Source organism: Thamnophis sirtalis, unplaced genomic scaffold (assembly GCF_051295495.1).
Source record: "Thamnophis sirtalis isolate CommonGarterSnake01/CBP01778 unplaced genomic scaffold, rThaSir2_p1.2 scaffold_8, whole genome shotgun sequence".
NCBI classification, from domain to species: Eukaryota; Metazoa; Chordata; class Lepidosauria; order Squamata; family Natricidae; genus Thamnophis; species Thamnophis sirtalis.
Window position 1 is genome coordinate 62167192 of NW_028261388.1, and position 19048 is coordinate 62186239.

General features: G+C 42.3%; 1 protein-coding gene across 2 annotated transcripts in view; it reads right to left on the reverse strand.

The window, feature by feature from the left end:
• The window catches only part of OTC (ornithine transcarbamylase), a 110030-nt gene that overhangs the window by 24914 nt on the left and 66068 nt on the right, over positions 1-19048 (reverse strand). The window contains exons 5-8 of one of the 2 annotated variants that reach the window (XM_087721790.1): positions 12770-12923; positions 8192-8314; positions 5411-5464; positions 5180-5329 (exon numbers count right to left, since the gene is read on the reverse strand). In XM_087721790.1, coding sequence (XP_087577916.1) covers positions 5180-5329; positions 5411-5464; positions 8192-8314; positions 12770-12923 — 481 coding nt within the window. The remainder of the gene's footprint in view (positions 1-5179; positions 5330-5410; positions 5465-8191; positions 8315-12769; positions 12924-19048) is intronic. The other variant, XM_087721789.1, reaches the window with a different exon arrangement.

The window sequence follows — 19048 nt, forward strand, 5'->3', positions numbered from 1 at the left end:
GACAACAGCCAAAAACATCCCAAGAGGAGGAGGGACTCCCGCAGACGCCGGATGGCTAAAACCTCCCCCCAGAGTGTGAAAACCGGGGAACAATCAAAAGATTTATGGCTCTCCCTCAGGCAGCTGTGGAATTCCATGCAACAGTTCGGAGATGTATTTTTTATTGAAGAAGCCAAGGTAAGAAAAATTACTATAGCTTTGGGAAGTAAGGCAGCCATTGGGATGGAGGCCCTGCATGATGCTGACCCCCCCCCCCTTACCGAGAGACTATAAAAGATTTATGGCTGCTCTGAGTAAAATGATGATTCGCTCACAGTGCGACAAACAAAAGCCAACATTGAATTCCTTAACCAGGGAAACAAGAACTGTGTAAACAGGGAGTTCCCCCCCCCCAAAAAAAATGCAGCTCTGCTATGAACTGGCTGCAGAGATGGGAAGTGATTTAATCCATGACAATTATAGCGAAAGTTGGAGAGAGAAGGCTACCTCCCCCCCAAGGAGCTCCAAATGAAAGGAAACCCAGATTTCTCATCCCCAAACTGAGCCCAAGGCCCTCTATTAGGGGGGAGAGGAGACCAGAGAAACCACTTGGGAGGAAAAGGGAGGCCGCCATGAAGGCATTGGAAGCTCATCCCCAAATCCACCCTGCCCCAGGGGAAGAGGAATCGGAGAAAAGTGAAACCAAAACTGATGACAATCGTCTAGTAAGCTCCCGATCGGGGCCCATGACTATCCCAGTGAAAGTTAAAGTGCCCTCTACTGGGGTGCAAGAAAATATGCTGGCTCTTTTAGATTCGGGTTGCACACGTTGCATCGTTAGCCCCGAAGTAGTGGAAATATTGGGGCTAAAACTAAAAACCTTGAAGGTCCCTATTGCTTTTTGCCAGTTGGGCGGCTCGATAGCTGGAGGGATTTGCCGTTTGTGGTCCAGGCGGATGCAAGTGACGTTGCAGTAGGGGCAGTATTACTACAAGCAAATGCTGATGGAAAACTACAACCTTGCGCTTACACCTCTCGGAAGCTAACTGAGACAGAGAGACGATGGGCTATATGGGAAAAGGAGGCTTTTGCAGTCAGGTGGGCTTTAATGACCTGGCGACATTTCTTGGAGGGGGCTAAACACCCTTTTGAGGTGTGGACTGATTATAAGAACTTGGAGGCGTTAAAAACTCCCCAAAAATTATCCCCCAAACAGATGAGATGGGCACAACACTTTAACAGGTTCAATTTCACTTTAAAGTATATCCCCGGGGGGGGGGGGAAGAACTTTATGGCAGATGCTCTTTCCAGACTCCCTCAATACAACAGCTCAAAGCTTAGTGTGGTTCACCCAGTCATCCCAGCAAAGAATCTTGCTGCTCTGGTGGTCACCATAAGCCAGAGCAGTTTTAATTTTGAGGTCACGAAGGACCTCGTCTCCAAACTTAAGGAGGGCCTTGATTCCAATGAGTGGTTTAAACAGCATTCCAATGAGTGTACCATGAAAGACCATCTACCTTGGATATGAGCTAAATTGTATGTTCCTGCTGCCATTAGAACTTTGGTTCTACAGGGCGGGGCATAACCTTTTCCTAGGGGGTCACAGCAACACTTGTAATAACAACACAAATAATTCATACACCATTCGAAAGCCCATCAAAAACTGAGTTTATTGACACGATTTAATAGTCAGTATGACCACCATTAGCCCTTCAAACAGCATTCAAACGAGGTGGATAAGAACACAACAAATCTTCAAACAGTTCCGTTCGATTTTCCAGATTTTCAAGAGGGCGGGGCATAACCTTTTCCTAGGGGGTCACAGCAAGATCGACAGCAGTTTACAACTTCCGCGACACCTCATTTTAAAGCCCATAAAAAACTGAATTGAATGAGCTATTAAATGTTAAATTTGTTTCGGTTGAAACTTTGAGAATGAATTTGGAAACTGTGTTGAAAAATCTGGAAAATCGAACGGAACTATTTGAAGATTTGTTGTGTTCTTATCCACCTCGTTTGAATGCTGTTCGAAGGGCTAATGGTGGTCATACTGACTATTAAATCGTGTCAATAAACTCAGTTTTTGATGGGCTTTCGAATGGTGTATGAATTATTTGTGTTGTTATTACAAGTGTTGCTGTGACCCCCTAGGAAAAGGTTATGCCCCGCCCTGTACAACGGGCCCATGACTCAAGCATGGCAGGCCATTTTGGATTTGTGAAAACTCTACATCTCATTAAACGGCAATTTTGGTGGCCGTCATTGAAGAAGGACATTGAGTCTTATGTGGGCAGTTGCCCCACATGTGCTGCTGCAAAGCACCCACCAGGGAAACCCCAGGGCCTACTCCAGGGTGTGGCCCGTCCGTAGACACCGTGGAAAGAAATATCTATGGATTTCATTGTTGAATTACCTGAAAGTCAAGGAAATACTGTGATTTGGGTCGTTACAGACTTGTTTTCCAAACAAGTTCATTTTGTTCCGTGTTCCAAAATCCTGTCGGCTAAATCCTTGGCTAAATTGTTTATTACACATGTATATCACCTGCATGGTGTACCAGACTGCATTATCTCTGATAAGTGTCATCAGTGGACTTGGACTCGTATCATCGTGATGTTGGCTCCTCCTTCCCTGGCACTGCTTTTGAGCATGAGCTGAGGATCTAAGACTACTATCAGATTGCTCACCCATCTCAAATAGGCAAATGCAAAACAACACATATTCTTGAGTAGGTTTATTCCCTTTGCCTTCCATCAACACTGATTTTATAAAATCCCTCCATATTTCATTATAATTGTTTCCTTTAATCACCTCTTTTTTAAAATTTAATTTCTGTTGTTACTTTATCATTTGTTGCCATATTCCAAATTTCATTATACCACTCATTTCTTTGAATATTCCAATTTTGTCCCCAATATTTAGCCATCACTAATTTAGCTGCCATTATCAAATTTACAATCAATTCCTTTTTTGTTTCATTTATATCCTGTTTTTCCACCAGTAATGCAATTCTCAGTGACATGTCTAAATTTACATTCAAAAAGTGCTCTAAATTCTCTAAACACCATGTCCCATATTTTTTGTGCACTGTCACAATCCCACTACATATGTTTATATGTTCCAACCTCTTTCTTACACCTCCAACAAATATTTGTATATTTACCATCTATTCAATTTAATTTATGTGGTGTTAGGTACGTGGTGAATCCTCCTACCAATTTTTAGTCTTACCAGAACTAATTACAACAATCTACTACATATTGATTTTACAGAAGATAATGTTGAAAAGGTTAAAACCATCTCTATCTATTGGCCCTGATGGATTATGTGCCTACTTCTTGAAAAAGCTTTCCACTGCCATAGCTGAACCTCTAAGCCCAATCTATTAGGTATCTTTCAGAATCAGCTCCTTGCCCGACCTATGGTCATTAACCACGGTCATTCCTAGCTTCAGATAGGGAGACCCCAGCCTAGTTGAAAATGACAGACCAGTCTCACTATGTTGCATCACCTATAAAGTCATGAAATCAATCATCAACCAATCCATTACCCTCCACTTAGAGACAAACAACCTAATCTCTAATAAGCAGTTTGGTGTCAGAAAAAAATTGTCCTGTAATCTGCAACTCCTACATTGCAGAAACATTTGAACTTCACAACTCAACCAGGGTAAAGCAACAGACATAATTTACATACACGTCTGCAAAGCCTTTGATTCAATGGTACATGACAAATTAAAACTAAGCTCTTACGGCATTTCCAGATCCCTGCACAAGTGGATAGCTGCGTTCCTGTCAAACAGGCAATAGGTAGTCAAAATAGGGAGTGCCCTATCAAACCCTGCACCAGTTAACAGCAGTGCCCCCAAAGGCAGTGTTTTAGGACCAACACTCTACTTTATATAAATGACCTTTGCAATCATATTATAAGCAGCTGCATTCTCTTCACTGATAATGTAAAACTATTTAACACCACTGACAATGCTGCTGCCCCACAAAGCGACCTTGACTACGTGTCAGAATGGTCAAACAATTGGCAACTCCAAATCTCAACCAACAAATGCTCTGTCTTACACATTGGAAACAAAAATCAACTCCAAATACAAGCTGAGTGGCTATGACCTTGTAGGCAACCCTCACTCTGTCAAGGACCTAGGAGTACTCATCTCAAACTATCTAAGCTCCAGATTTCACTGTAACAGCATTGCCAAAAAGGTATTAAGAGTTGTTAACCTAATTTTGTGAAGCTTCTTCTCCGGTAACATTGTACTAGGGCACACAAAACCTTTGCCAGACCAATTCTCGAATACAGCTCATCTGCCTGGGATCCACACTGTATATCAGACATTAATACAATTGAGCGAGTCCAAAGGTATTTCACAAGAAAAGTATTCCACTCCTCGGCTCACAATAGAATACCTTATGCCACTAGGCTTGAAAGTTTGGGCTTGGACAACCTAGAACTATGCCGCCTATGGTCTGACCTAAATGTAGTACATAAAATTGTCTGCTACAATGCCCTACCTGCCAATGATTACTTCAGCTTCAACTGCAATAATACACGGGCAAACAATAGATACAAACTCAAGATAAACTGCTTCAAACTCAATTGCAGAAAATACAACTTCAACAACAGAGTGGTCAATGTACTACCTGACTCTATTGTTACATCCTCAAACCCCCATAACTTTAACCTTAAGCTATCTATCATGGACCTCACCCCTTTCCTAAGAGGTCTGTAAGGAGGCATGCATAAGTGTACCAGCGTGCCTACCATTTATTTGTACCCATTTCCTGTGTTCATGTCTACGTTTATACTTTTACCTGTTATGCGGTACATGTTTGACAAACTAAATAAATAATAAAATTATAATAATAAATATATAATTTATTGCCCACAACATATGGCCTAATATTTAATTATTGCATACTGTCAAATATAAGATTGGATTCAAATTGGGCAGCAAAATTTCCAAACCGGCAACTTCAAACTAGATTAGATTAATTTTTGACTCTTCTTCTCCTTAATAGGAGCTGGTCATTTTTGTAGCATTGCAGTTTCTTCAGAATAACTGAAATTTTTATCAAAAGAAATATCTCCTTTAATTTTTCCCAAATAAGATAGCAAATCTTTAGTGGTATTTCTGAAGCTAATTTTTAAGAATCAATAAACCACAGAATGAAAGAAAAACATATTTTACCTCCATTGTTATTTGATAACCTTGGAAAGCCTTTAATCTCTTTTGTTTCTCTTCTTCTTGCCCCATACTTATCCATGTGTCTGTAATTAAAACATTGGCCCCCTTGGCAGCTTCCAATGGGTTAGTTGTCAGAAGCAATTTGGTGCCATACTGATCAAATAAAGGAAAAGAGGTATGCTAAGTTAACATGCTGTAGACTAGAAATCACATTTTAAAATGTAATGCTCATACCTTTATAGAATATTCTTCAGCTATTTTGATTACAGTGGAATTTGGTTCAAAACCCTATCAAATAAGAAGAAACATTACAGTATGATCTAATATTGATAAAACCTTCTTTAACATTCTGAAAATGGGCTAATTATAAAATGCCTAGCCTTGTAATGGTCTCTCTACATAGCAGGGTAAAAGAGAAAGGAAATGCTGAAATGTGTGTTATGTCACAATTTAACTTATACCAAATTAAAGTTTGTTCTCTAATAAGTGTCTATCAGGAAATAAAATAATTATCTAGTTTCATTACTGTTGCCTAGATGATTAGAAGGTACTGAACACATTTAATGTGGGCTTTCTACATATACAATAAGTGGTATGTCTTAGAATTTTTCCCACCCTTCTTCAAGGACTGTCACGTTCATGTGGTAGGTTGTTACTATTATATAATGCCAATAGACTTCCTTTTCAAGTACAATGATAAAGATGGGGCGATTTTGGTTATGGTTTGAACTGGAAGATGACTAGATTGTAGACAGAGTTTATCTTTTTTATCAAGTATCTTTTTTATCAATCATAGAATAATTTCTGGACATCTGTACAGTAGTCTTTGCTTACTGACCTCTCTTTCAGCAGGACCCCCTGTCTGTTAGAAATTGCAAAGGGGTTGGATGAGTGGTACTTAGCACTGGTCCTCAAAATCCCAGCCATTGGAGCACTCCAGCCATGTGATTACAATTCAGATGCTTGGCAATCACCTCATGTTTACAATGGTTGCAGCAATGTTCCACAGTCACATAACCACTATTTGCAGCCTTTATTGCCAGATTTAAGTTAATAAGGAAGCAAGCAAGGAAAATTGCACATTGCTCTGGTATGTCCCCCCCCCCCTGCATTCCTGCATCCCACCATGTTTTCTTGGGCCTCCCTAAATTTACACATATGCTTGCATGCATCCCATGCCTTCTTTTCTGGCCTCCCTGTGCTCACATGCACCCGGTGCAGTCCTTTCCCAGTCTCCCTGTGCTTACACACACCCATCAGCACCTTACTCCCTCATTCTCACTGTATGTGCTGAACTGCAGCACCCCATTTCAATTCATGCGTGGCTTGTGCCAGGCTTCCCAAGGTCATACCTACCCCTGTGGCACCCCCACTCCTTACCTGGGACTACTGTCACTTTCAACTTAACGATTGCACTGCATCCTCCTTCCCTGCACTTGCATCACTTGTGCTGGACTATAGTATCCCATCTCCCTCAACTCATTTATAGCCTGTGCCAGGCTTCCCAGGGCCTTTCCCATTCCCTTTGAACACCCTCCTCCCAGACTCCTGATGCTTCTCCCACAGTGACGTGCAGTCAGGGGAGGCAGGGGAGGCAGAGCCTCACCACTGTCATCATGAAAAGAAAAAAAATGTAAAAGGAAAAAGGCGAGAGCTGAGGTCAGGCTGAGCTAGTTGCTGCCAGAGTCACTGTGGATGACTCTGCTTAGTGCTTAACTATTTTAAAAAGCCTCTAAAAAGCGCCCTCTACAGGAGGAGGCAGGAGAATGACGTGCCTCATCTAGTCTGACTTCAGGCGTTTTATGATCACTCGAGCAAAGTTAAGCAAGGGTTAAAAGCCGAAAAATTCCTGATGTAGGTGAAGCACGTCATTCTCCTGCCTCCTCCTGTAGAGGGCGCTTTTTAGAGGCTTTTTTAAACAGTTAAGCAGAGTCATCCACGGTGAGGCAGCAACTAGCTCAGCCTGACCTCAGCTCTCGCCTTTTTCCTTTTACATTTTTTTTCTTTTCATGATGACAGGCAAGAGCAGAGTTGAAATCCTCTCTGAAATAGCTGGAAAAGGTACATGTGGGTCGGAGGGAGGGGGAGGAATTCAAACTTCATCCTCCTGGTGTGGGGCTTTGGGCAAAGGCTGGAGGGAAGTGCTCTCTCTCCCCAAGTGTAGTTTGATTGCAGACAGAGCCTCGTTGTCTTTTCAAACCTGTAATCAGTGAAGCTGGGCTGGATCCTTCCGGGGCTGGGGGAAAGTGTGTGTGCTCCAGTATGGCTCTTTGATTGGCTTCCTGCCTCCTCCTGTGGTCTCCATGACTCCCTCCAATCCAACTTTGTGTGTGTGTGTGAGTGTGTGTGTGTGTGTGTGTGTGTGTGCTATTTGAGAGAGAGTTTGAGTGAGAGAGGGAAGGGGATAGGAGAGATAGTCCAATCCAACTTTTGTGTGTGTGTGTGTGTGTGTATGTGTGTATATGTGTGTTTGAGAGGGGGGGAGGGAGGGAGAGAAGGAGGAAGGAGGGGAAGGGAGAAGAAAAAGAAAAAGAAAGAAGGAAACTTATTTCGCAAAGGAGAAAAACAAATGCTGTCACTTTAAATCGGAACTGAGCATTCCTGGCTGTGGAATTCTGGGAGCTGAAGTCCACAAGTCTAAAAAAATTTGTGTCAGTGCCTCTCCATTCTCTCTGCTTTCCTAATAGAATATCCTCAGGATGATAATCCTGAGTTATACTCTACCATATTTTGAAAGTCCATGTTGGGTGAAGGCTATACAAAGGGAATAAGGTGTATGGTAGCAAATATTTGCAAGTCATATTTGCAAAATGTGGACAAGAGTTATAATATGCTCTCTTTTAAATTATTTCTGGTCCACCAAATTCCTCATAGTTAAACTGATGACTAGAGGTAGTAGACAAAAAAATAAATAAATGAGTTACCTCTTCTGTACATCTCATACTATGTTTAAAATCTTTTAAACATTGAAGCATCACAAATGGAGTTCTGTTTATAACAGTAAAATTCCCTTACCTTTGGAGTAGCAACATGAAGATTCATCCCAAATTTAGCAGCACTTAACAGAATAGAGTTTAGAACATTGTTTCCATCACCTATCCAACTGAGGGTCAATCCATTCAAGGACCTATAATGTTCCTATCCCCAAAAATAAATAAAACAAAGAAAGAGAGAGGAGAGAAGGAAAGCGAGAGATAATATAGAAATTGAAATCTTTTGAGATAAGGAGCAAGTAGAACAATGTTAATATGCATAATATAGCAATAGTATTGCATATTTATTAAATCTGAATAATATTTTAATCATAAATTGCAGGTAGTAATTGGCAATAAGTATTGGTTTGGGCTTATTTGTTGTCAATCTAAATTTTATCTGCTCTTCTTTATTTCATTGCAAGGTATTATATTTTGTTAATACAATTATTGTTAGAACTGTTCATTATTATCCATTATTGTTTTGAATTACTATTTTAGCCAAGGGTGAATCAATACATTATTGTTATAATAATAAATGGAAAATCATATTTAACCCTGCAATAGCTTTTGTGGGGGGTGGGAGGGGGTGGCAGACTGAAATTCTGTTAGCATAGTAGTCTTAGCGTCTAGGGAGATTCTCAATCATCCAGGTCATGGATGTCCCAAAGGTACTTTTTTCAAGAGGCAGCTGGACATTCTGGTTTTTCTTTGAAGACGTTTGGCTTCTCATCCAAACCTCCAGGTGACTTTAATGACCCGCTAAAAGAATACAAATGAACAGCTGTCTGCAGGGAGCATAAATCCTTTCATTTCCTACCATCCAGTCAGAGCTGAAAAAGCTTCTTAGATGAGAAGCAAAACGAAAACCAGAAAGTACAGTTGCCTTTTGAAAAAAGCACCTTTGGGATAATAGCCTTAGATAATTCTAATAGCCATTGCTAGCCAATAAAAAAGTATTCTGTAATCCCTCAACACATAGACAAAGTTATATCAGATGATGGCAGTGACATGCGGTGAGGTTGATACCTGGTGAGGCTCAGCAGGGCAGCGGTCGGCCTCGGCGGGGGGAGGGAATTTGCATTGCGGGAGCAACCAAGCGCCCGGGTCTGCAGCAAAGGCGCTTGGTGGCTCCCGCGATGCAAAGTGCCCCGCTGCCCCCCCCTGCTGTCCCGGCCTGCGTCCGCTGCTTCTCCAAGCTCCGCCGCTGGAAGTCCCGGATCGCCTCTGGGGGAAGGCTGAGTGAAAAACGGAGCGAAGCTTCTCTGCGGCCTCCCGGCGCTGCCCAGAGGCTCTTGCAGGAGCACGTGTCGGCGGCTGGCCCCGCCGGGCGAAGGAGGGGTGGTGGCGGCGGCGGCGGCAGCGGCTGCTTTAAGTGCTCCCTTGTCTCACAGCCGGGGCCGCTCCAGGCCGCCGGCCGCTGACACATGCTCCTGCAAGAGCCTCTGGGCAGTGCCGGGAGGCCGCAGAGAAGCTTCGCTCCGCTTCTCACCCAGCCTTCCCCCAGAGGCGATCCGGGACTTCCAGCGGTGGAGCCTAGAGAAGCAGGCCGGGGCAGCGGGCGGCAGCATCGGGGATGGTGGGGCACTTTGCATCGCGGGAGCCGCCAAGCGCCCAGGTCTGCAGCAAAGAGGCAGCCTCCTCCTTCTCGCCCACTCCTCTCTCCTCTGAAGCACGCCCCGCCCAACGTAAGCGTGCTCAAGAAGACACGATTGGCTGCTTCCAAATCAGGAGGCGGGAGAATTAGTGCCTCTTTTCCATCTGAACTTCTTTGCCTTTTAACTCTTTATTAACTTTTGGAAGGCGAAAAATTCCTTATGGAAAAGAGGCCCCGAGTTCTCTCGCCTCCTGCTTTGGTTAACACTAAGCAGACACCAAGCCACTGTGAGCTGGAATCTGGTAGCAACTATCTTGGCTTTAATTATTTAAAAAAATATATTTAAATTTCTTTCTTTTTCCTGAGGAGACTGGTGAGGCTCCGCCTCCCTTGCCTCTAGTGACTGCACGTCCCTGGATGATGGAAGCCAAACAGTAATTTCCATTGCATTCCATTCCTTCTGCATCCCAGAATCGGGGTGTGTGTGTGAGAGATATGGTTGATAATGTAAATATTCCAAAGGGTAACTTATATGGGGATTTATTAGCACAGCAAATGGGCAGTGAATTGCTATAAAAAAGTAAATCATGTTATAACTGAAAACATATCAATTCTTGACGATGAAATATACTATAAAAGTGAAAACTATGGTAGATAAAATGATACCAGACAAATAGAAAATATGAAAATGGCTTAATTAATTATATGTTATGAAATTGCATGATGTTATACTTTTAAAACAGTTTAAGTAGGCTGACTGCTTCTCATTTTCAATTAAAAGTATTTACTAATTCATGATATTACTATATAGTTGTTCCATTAGCTCTTCATCTATATTTATTATGGAGAAAAAATTCAATCACAATACATGGATGCCTGGGAAAGGCTTCAGTGTCTTCTGCAGTGCAGAGATTTTTGGTATCCTGAAGGGATGTTCTTGGTTTTTTTTTCATGCACTGAAAGACATCCAGTCAAAGATAATTTGGGTGATTCATCCAGTCAAAGGAATGACGGTACACTTTAAGTAGCAAGTGGTTGCTCAATCATTAAAAACATATTTCGTTCACGCACATATTTTTATAAAACAATTAAGCAAGGAAGTGTATATATAAACCTTATTTCATATGTAGTGGTATTGAAAGAAAATAAGCTGAAGGGATACAAACTTTCATATATGAGGGAGGAAAAAGAGTGTTTCAGGTGGCGGGCAGTTCCAGGCTGCCAGGATCACAGATCCATCTCCCGGGCCAGGAGCAGAAGCCGACCACCCTCCGCATGGGTCAAGGATTAATCCAGACTGGGCTACATTTGGAGGGAGCCAGGCAAGTGGGAGCTGTGCACGGCGGGCAGAGAATGTGTGTGTGGTGGTGGTGGTGGGTTCCTCCGGTGAACACTCAATGCCACCTTTCCTTCTTGAGCTCCAAAGCTTTAGGTGGGCAGGCAGGATGTCACACCAGCTGCCTTCACCCCTGGCCAGCCTGGAAGGCCAGATGGTCATTAGGGAGGCTTTTGGGTGGGGGCTAGAAGCGAACTTTGCAGGAGACTCATGCCTGGCCCCAGGGATGCTGTGAAAAAGCAGGGATCAGTGGAGGCAAATAAGCCAAGACCAGATGCCAGGTGCACAATGGGGTCTTTTGAGATGGGGGAAGGGTGTGGCGCAGGGTTTTGTTTTGCCTCCAAGTTGCAGGTTGGAAAGGGGCTGCTCCGCTTTAATGAAGCGAGGCTGAAAGTGAGTCATCCATGGGGGGATGAGGGGTGCTCTCCCTCCATTTCTGAGGGAGGAGGGGGAAGCAACTTGTCTAAGAGTGGAAATGGGCAGCCAGCAGCTGATGGGTAGCCAACGGGAGATAAAAAGGCGGTCTCAGTGTTTGGGGGGGGGTCAGAAGAGAAAGAAAAGTGGGGGAAATCCACTGGCCAAAGGATGAATGCCTTTGCAAAGGAGAATCTTTGTGCCCAAAGCAATTCAAACTGATTTTTTTTTAAAAAAAGTGGGGGAAGCTTAGCGGCTCCTTAGGCATCCCTGCTTCTCCAGACCACCCAGGCAGAGGCTGGCTGGTTTCTGCTCCTGGCCCAGGAGATGGATCTGTGATCCCTGCAGCCTGGAACTGCCCACAGCCTGAAACACTCTTTTTCCTCCAAGATTGCAAAAACAGGGCGTGTGTTCCTCCTGGCCAGTTCCATCTCCCATTCCCAGCCAATCAGCTGCTCCTGATAAATCAGGCTGCAATAATGTGCTGAAGCTAACCAGGCCGTTGGCTGCAAGAATGCTAGCCAGATTAATATTGATGGATGCTGCTAGGCAGAGGCAGAAAGTTTTTTCCTGTTTTCCTCCCCAAAAATTAAGGTGCATCTGATGCAACTTATACTCTGAAAAATACGGTATTTTTTCATTGTTTCACTCCTTTTTGAAATATGACTTCAGGGATTTGGACAGAAAGAAATAACAACAGTCACAAATGTTTATACAAACCTTGATGATCTGGTATCATACAGTCTATATACTGTATTTTTCAGAGTATAAGATACACCTTTTTTTCTCAAAAAAGAGGCTGAAAATCTGGGTGCATCTTATACATTGAATACAGAATTTTTTTTGCCTCCTGAAGTCCCACTCACAAAAATGGCCGTGCATACCCTTATGGAGGCTTTCAGAGAGCTCCTGGGGGCTGGGGAGGGCAGAAATGAGCAAAAAATAGGCTGTTTTTTGCCCCCCCAGCCCCCAGCAGCACTCTTTAAGCCTCCATGAGGCTATGCATGCATTTATTTATTTTTTACAAAAAAGGGCCCGTTTTTGCAGGGAAAAACCTAGTTGGTAATGAAATGTCTGCAACAAAACCACCAAGCACAGAAAACCCCACAGTTCAACCCTGAACTACAAATACTTTCTTCTACCAATTTCTTAACTTAAATTCAAATCTTAACTCTCTAAGATAGACCTATACATACGCTTAAGCTCAAATATACCTAATTTTTAGCACAAATTGCTAAAATTATACTTTAAATCAAAGAATGGAAAGCTATTACCTGGAGTGTAAGATAATCAGCTAAAATCTGGATAGGATGATCAAAATCAGACAACCCATTTATCACTGGGATTGCGGCTTCTTCTGCAAGTGTGATTAGGTCGCAATGTTTATATACTCTGGCCAAGATTGCATCTGTCATGGTTGACAGTACCCTATAGAAAACAAAATATAAAGCTTTTGCAAAGGATCAATGCAATTCTCAGCGTTCCAAATAGCATCCAAAATTAAATCAGAGTCCAAGGCAAAGTATTGCTCAAAGTTCCAAATTATTAAGAGAGCCATGTTGGCACATCTGGGGGAAACTCGAACCTGACCTTCCTAGTTTTTCCCCCACACAGTTCATGCTCTTGCTCCCACACCCACAAGTCCATCACATGGTCCAATCTTCCACTGCCATGCTGGCAGTTCCACCCATCCAGTTCCAGTTAGGTGCAGAGGTGTACAAACGATGACCTTGGATTCTAGAAAGGAATTTTAATTTGGCTATATAGCATTTTACTCCATACCATCCCCCCTCCCATTTTCCCACAATAGAAACAGTATAGTAGAATAATAAAAAGTGTGGCAGGCCAAAGATCCAAAAAGGAATATGGCTGCAGGCCTGACAGCAATAATTATCTCTCCCAATTTTCCTTCTACCTGAATAATTTAAACCATTTTACACACTTTAAAATATGTAGCAGTACATGTCTATGTGCCAGTTATGTTGCAGGAGATGCACACAGATATACAGTATCAATGTAATGTTATGAGAAAGCAGGCAAGTGGCTAAGTTCACACATAATGTTAATTTATGTCATTATTGAATAAAATTAAATTGACTGACTTCAACCATAAAAATATATTGTAACTGCTGAAATTCTGTATCATATTTATTCAAAATAAGCAAATAACAATATTTAGAAAGGGATGTATTAACTTAACTATTGAAACTAAAATATACATACTTTATAAATATGCACAAAGTAACTAGTCTTTATATCTTTAAACTTCACTTATATATGTATTTACACACACACACACACACACACACACACACACACACACACACACACACGGTATTCAGCAGGTTCTGATCACGTCTGGAGAATTGGTAGCAGAAATTTTGAGTAGTTCAGAGAACCGGTAAAAACCACCTCTGACTGGCCCTGCCTCCATTTATTCTCTACCTCTCGAGTCCCAGCTGATCAGAAAGAAATGGGAATTTTGCAGTAACCTTTCCCTGGAGTGGGAAGAGAATGGGGATTTTACAGTATCCTGCCAATTACATGCCCACCAAGCCATGCCACACCCACCAAGTCACACCCACAGAACCGGTAGTAACATTTTTTTGAATCCCATCTCTCTCTCTCTCTCTCTCTCTCTCTCTCTCTCTCTCTCTCTCTCTCTCTCTCTCTCTCTCTCTCTCTCTCTCTCTCTCTCTCTCTCTCTCTCTCTCTCCCTCCCTCCCTCCCTCCCTCCCTCCCTCTCTCTCTCTCATACACACACACACACAGCTAGCAACATGAAGGATTTACGTAAATAATATTTAATTCTAGATTACAGAACTTTAAGGATTTCGTCTGTGAAGAACGTCTTAAGACAGTGATATTTTTAAAAAAATAATTTGTTTGTTTTTAGACAAACAAACACAAACAAAACATAAAACATAAAACCATCTTCCAGTTACATACAGTGTGCTGGTTGGTTACAAAACCTTTGTACAGCCTCTCCATAGTCCTCATTTACAATTTATATAAAATCTCATATTATCTAGTATATATGTATACATTATCATTATTAATCATTTATGTGACTATAACTATTATTACTTCATTTTATGTTAGATATTCTGAATTTTAAATTTAATTTATATTATGGCATTTCATTACATTATCCTAAATCCATCCAATGGTAGTACATCTTTATATTACCGTATTTTCACGACCATAAGCCGCACTGAAAATCCTAAAATTTTATCAAAAACCAGCAGTGCGGCTTATAACCCGGTGCGCTTTATGTGTGAAAAAAGATAGAAAATCTCTCCCTCCCGACGCTCAAACTTGAAGCTCGCAAGCATGCACACGTCCCTCGGGTCTCTCCCTTCAACCTCGCTACTTTCTCAGTCGGCGAGCAGAGAGCCACCCAGTTCCCAGCCCCTATAGACTGAGCTGTTCCGTCACCCCCGCCACCGCAAGAAGGGACGGCAAAAGGGACGGCTGACCGGCTCAGCCCTTCAGGATTTGCCGGCGCCGAGCACCCCATCCGCCCCGGCAGTCGCCCTGCCTAACTCCGCTCCGCGCCCCAGCCGGCTCTGCGCTGCCGGTCAAGGGCGCGCGGGTGGCCGGTGCGGCGCCGGTCTTCCCAGCACACCACGCCGGCCGGGCAAGAGCCGGGAGAGCAGCGGAGCCCGAAGCCTCCCGCTAGCCGACGCCTGCCACGTGCGCCCACCCGCCCGCCTCGGGGACCGCAACCCGGGCGCCCTGCCCGCCGCCGCCCGGTTTGGCTTCCCTGGCCGCGGCGCCCCAGGCCCCCACGCTGGCGATCTCCCGGGGTGGCGAGGCTGCGCGGGGCCGCTCAGCGGAGGAAGGCGGCCGCCTGGCGGGAGAGGCTCGGCCGAAAGGTGCTGGGGCTGGAGCCGCAGAGCCAGGCATGCCTTCCGCCCGGGAAGTCCTGCCCCTTCATCCCCGAAGGCCGGCGCGCGGTGAGGGGGGCCGGCGTGGGGGCGAAAGTACTTTACACATGCTCCACGGTCGCCGCGCTCTCCGTCCCAGCCTTCGCCGAAGCCGGCGGGCTGCCTCCCGAAGAAGCCGCCGGAGCGTCCCAAGCCAGAAAATGCCCCAACTCGGGCAGACGGAGTTCCAAGTTGCAACCTGTGCACGTGATTCGATGAGGAACCAAGGGGAGCCGGGTCTCTGAACGCGGCTTATAACCCGGTGCGCTTTATATGTGGAAAAAGTTTAAAAAATTAACGTTAATTGATACTGCGGCTTTTAATCCGGTGCGGCTTTTGGTCGTGAAAATACGGTATATTCTATATCATTCCATTATCCTTGTATTGTAAGATTCTCTAGTATATTTCATTTCCATATATTTTAACTAACCATTGATAAAATAAATCCCATATCTTATAAAATTGTTTATCTTCTTTTTTTATTAAAAGTTTTTTTATTTAAAATTTTCAAAACAAACACAACACAAAGAATCCTCCTTTACATACTGTAGAAAGTGTATCAGTTGGTTACAAAAAGCTTTCGTGCATCTCTTCCACTATCGTCACAAAATTCGCATTAACTCAAGTATTTTAAATCAGATATTTGTATACATATTACCATCGTCATACCTCCATTTTCATTTGACTATAATTGTTTAAACGTCCTTCATCATAAAATGTACCAAGATTTTAAAAACCTGACCACATACTGGCATTTCATTTGTTATTTTTAATATCCTCCAATAACACTATATCCTTATGGCTTATTCTGACTAAACATCAATAATATTTAGTAACAAAAATTTCTAATCCTCCTTTCCAAATCACTGTTTACAATTTACTTCCAATTTCCTTATGTTGTACCCATCTACATCTACATCTACATCTACATCTACATCTACATATCTATCTATCTATCTATCTATCTATCTATCTATCTATCTATCTATCTATCTATCTATCTAATATCTATCTATCATATATATATATATATATATATATATATATATATATATATATATATATATATATATATATATATATATATATATATATATATATATATATATATATTACAACCCCTGGTAAGCCCCAATTATGGGAGGAAGCTAACTGCTTCCATCATCTGTCAATCGGCTCGTCACAAGAGTCCATCACGACAGAAACCCAATATTTTTACTGTTGCCTTTTGTTATATTTGTGTTTTTTTTATTTGTGCTGATAAATAAATAAAGGGAGACTAATATAGATCTATTTCAAGCTATTTAGCTCTCATCAGCTAGCCATACCCTTACTGGGATTTGAACCTTGGCTATATTACATACTAGGCAGACTTCTTAGCCATTAGGCCACAGGCTCTTATCCGTTATCAGCGAAGCCAGGGTGAAAGGTATCTATTAGATTTTTACAACCCCTGGTAAGCCCCAATTATGGGAGGAAGCTAACTGCTTCCATCATCTGTCAATCGGCTCGTCACAAGAGTCCATCATGACAGAAACCCAATATTTTTACTGTTGCCTTTTGTTATATTTGTGTTTTTTTTAATTTGTGCTGATAAATAAATAAAGGGAGACTAGTATAGATCTATTTCAAGCTATTTAGCTCTCATCAGCTAGCCATACCCTTCCTGGGATTTGAACCTAGGCTATATTACATACTAGGCAGACTATATATATATATTCTAATCCCAGTAAGGGTATGGCTAGCTGATGAGAGCTAAATAGCTTGAAATAGATCTATACTAGTCTCCCTTTATTTATTTATCAGCACAAATAAGAGCCGACGTGGCGCAGTGGTTAGAGTGCAGTACTTCAGCTGACTGTTAGCTGCAGTTCAGTGGTTCAAATCTCACCGGCTCAGGGTTGACTCAGCCTTCCATCCTTCCGAGGTGGGTAAAATGAGGACCCGGATAGTTGTTGGGGGCAATATGCTGACTCTGTAAACCGCTTAGAGCGGGCTGAAAGCCCTATGAAGCGGTATATAAGTCTAACTGCTATTGCTATTGCTAAATACAACATATATATATACACACACATTGTTATCATAACACATTGTTCATTCATTATCATAGCATTTCCCCCACTCTAATAATAAAAACTTAGCTAAATTCAACTTAGTTCTTTTTTATTAACCTTTATATATAACCAAATAATTTCTAATTTTCCTTTTATAGGTACCATTCAATATTCATATCCAATTACTACTTGTCATACCAATACATATGTATACATTATTATCATTATCAGTTGTTTATTTAACCATATCTATTGTCACTAAATTTCACTAAATTTCACTAGTTTTAGATTCTACACTTTCATCTATCAACCTGTATCTTTCCAATAGCAAAACAATCTCATGTTTTCTGCCATTTGTGGTATCAGTCCTCTAATCATCTCCTTAATCAAATTTGCATGGACTCCTCTGCAATTCATTGCTTATTGAGTGTCTCATGTAATTTTGATGCCCTTCTTCTGTTTCCTTGATCAGCTTATCTTTAATTGTCAGTGGTGTTATCAATGATGTTGCTAATAAAATTTATCTCTTTAAATCCATAAATTTTATTTTTTCTTCTTCTGTATCTTGCCATCTGGGGTAAAGTTCCCCTCCATTTAATTCCTCTTTCTGTATTCCACTCTTTCCATTTCCAGACACATACCAATCACCATAGATATCAGCGGATTTGATTTCTTTGTGATCATTTTTCTCTTTGGTTTTTAGGACTCTAACCTCCACTTTTTCCACTTGATAAACATCTCCAACTTCTTCATCATATTTTACTGTTAGATGCTCTAGATTTTCCAACTTCTTCTCCGTCCTCTCAAATGTGTTTGATAATTTCTGAATTTCAAACATTATCTTTTGCAATCTGAAAGCTTCTTTCTGCTGTTGAAATTGAGGTTGAGGTTAAGTTTTATTAGATTTATATGCCGCCCTTCTCCCAAGGACTCAGGGCAGCATACAACATAAAAGAAAACACACATTACAAAAATTAAATGGACATTAAATAAAGTATCCCAAAAAACCCAATTGATATTTACAATAACATTTTAAAAATTAAATTAAAATTAACAACCAAATTAATCCTATATTTTATTCTATTCTGGCCAGGCCGGCTTCCTGGAAAAGCCAACTTTTTAGGGCACATTGGAAGGACCGGAGGTCAGGGATTATGCGAAGCTCCGGGGGCAGCCCATTCCAGAGGGAAGGCGCTCCCACAGAGAAGGCTCTCCCCCTGGGGGTCACTAACCAACACTGTCTGGCTGACGGCACCCTGAAGAGGCCAACTCTGTGGGATCGCACTGGATGGTGGGAGGCTACTGGTGGCAGTAGGTGGTCTCGCAGGTACCCTGGGCCTAAGCCATAGAGCACTTTAAAGTTCATAATTAGTACCTTGAATCCCACCCAGAAGACAACCGGCAACCAGTGCAGGCTACCTAAAAGGGGTGTAACATGGGAGCACCTAGGTACCCCCATGATAACCCGCGTGGCTGCATTCTGGACCAGCTGAAGCCTCTGGGGGCTCTTCAAGGGCAGCCCCATGTAGAGAGTGTTGCAGTAGTCCAGGCGAGAAAGGACGAGGGCATG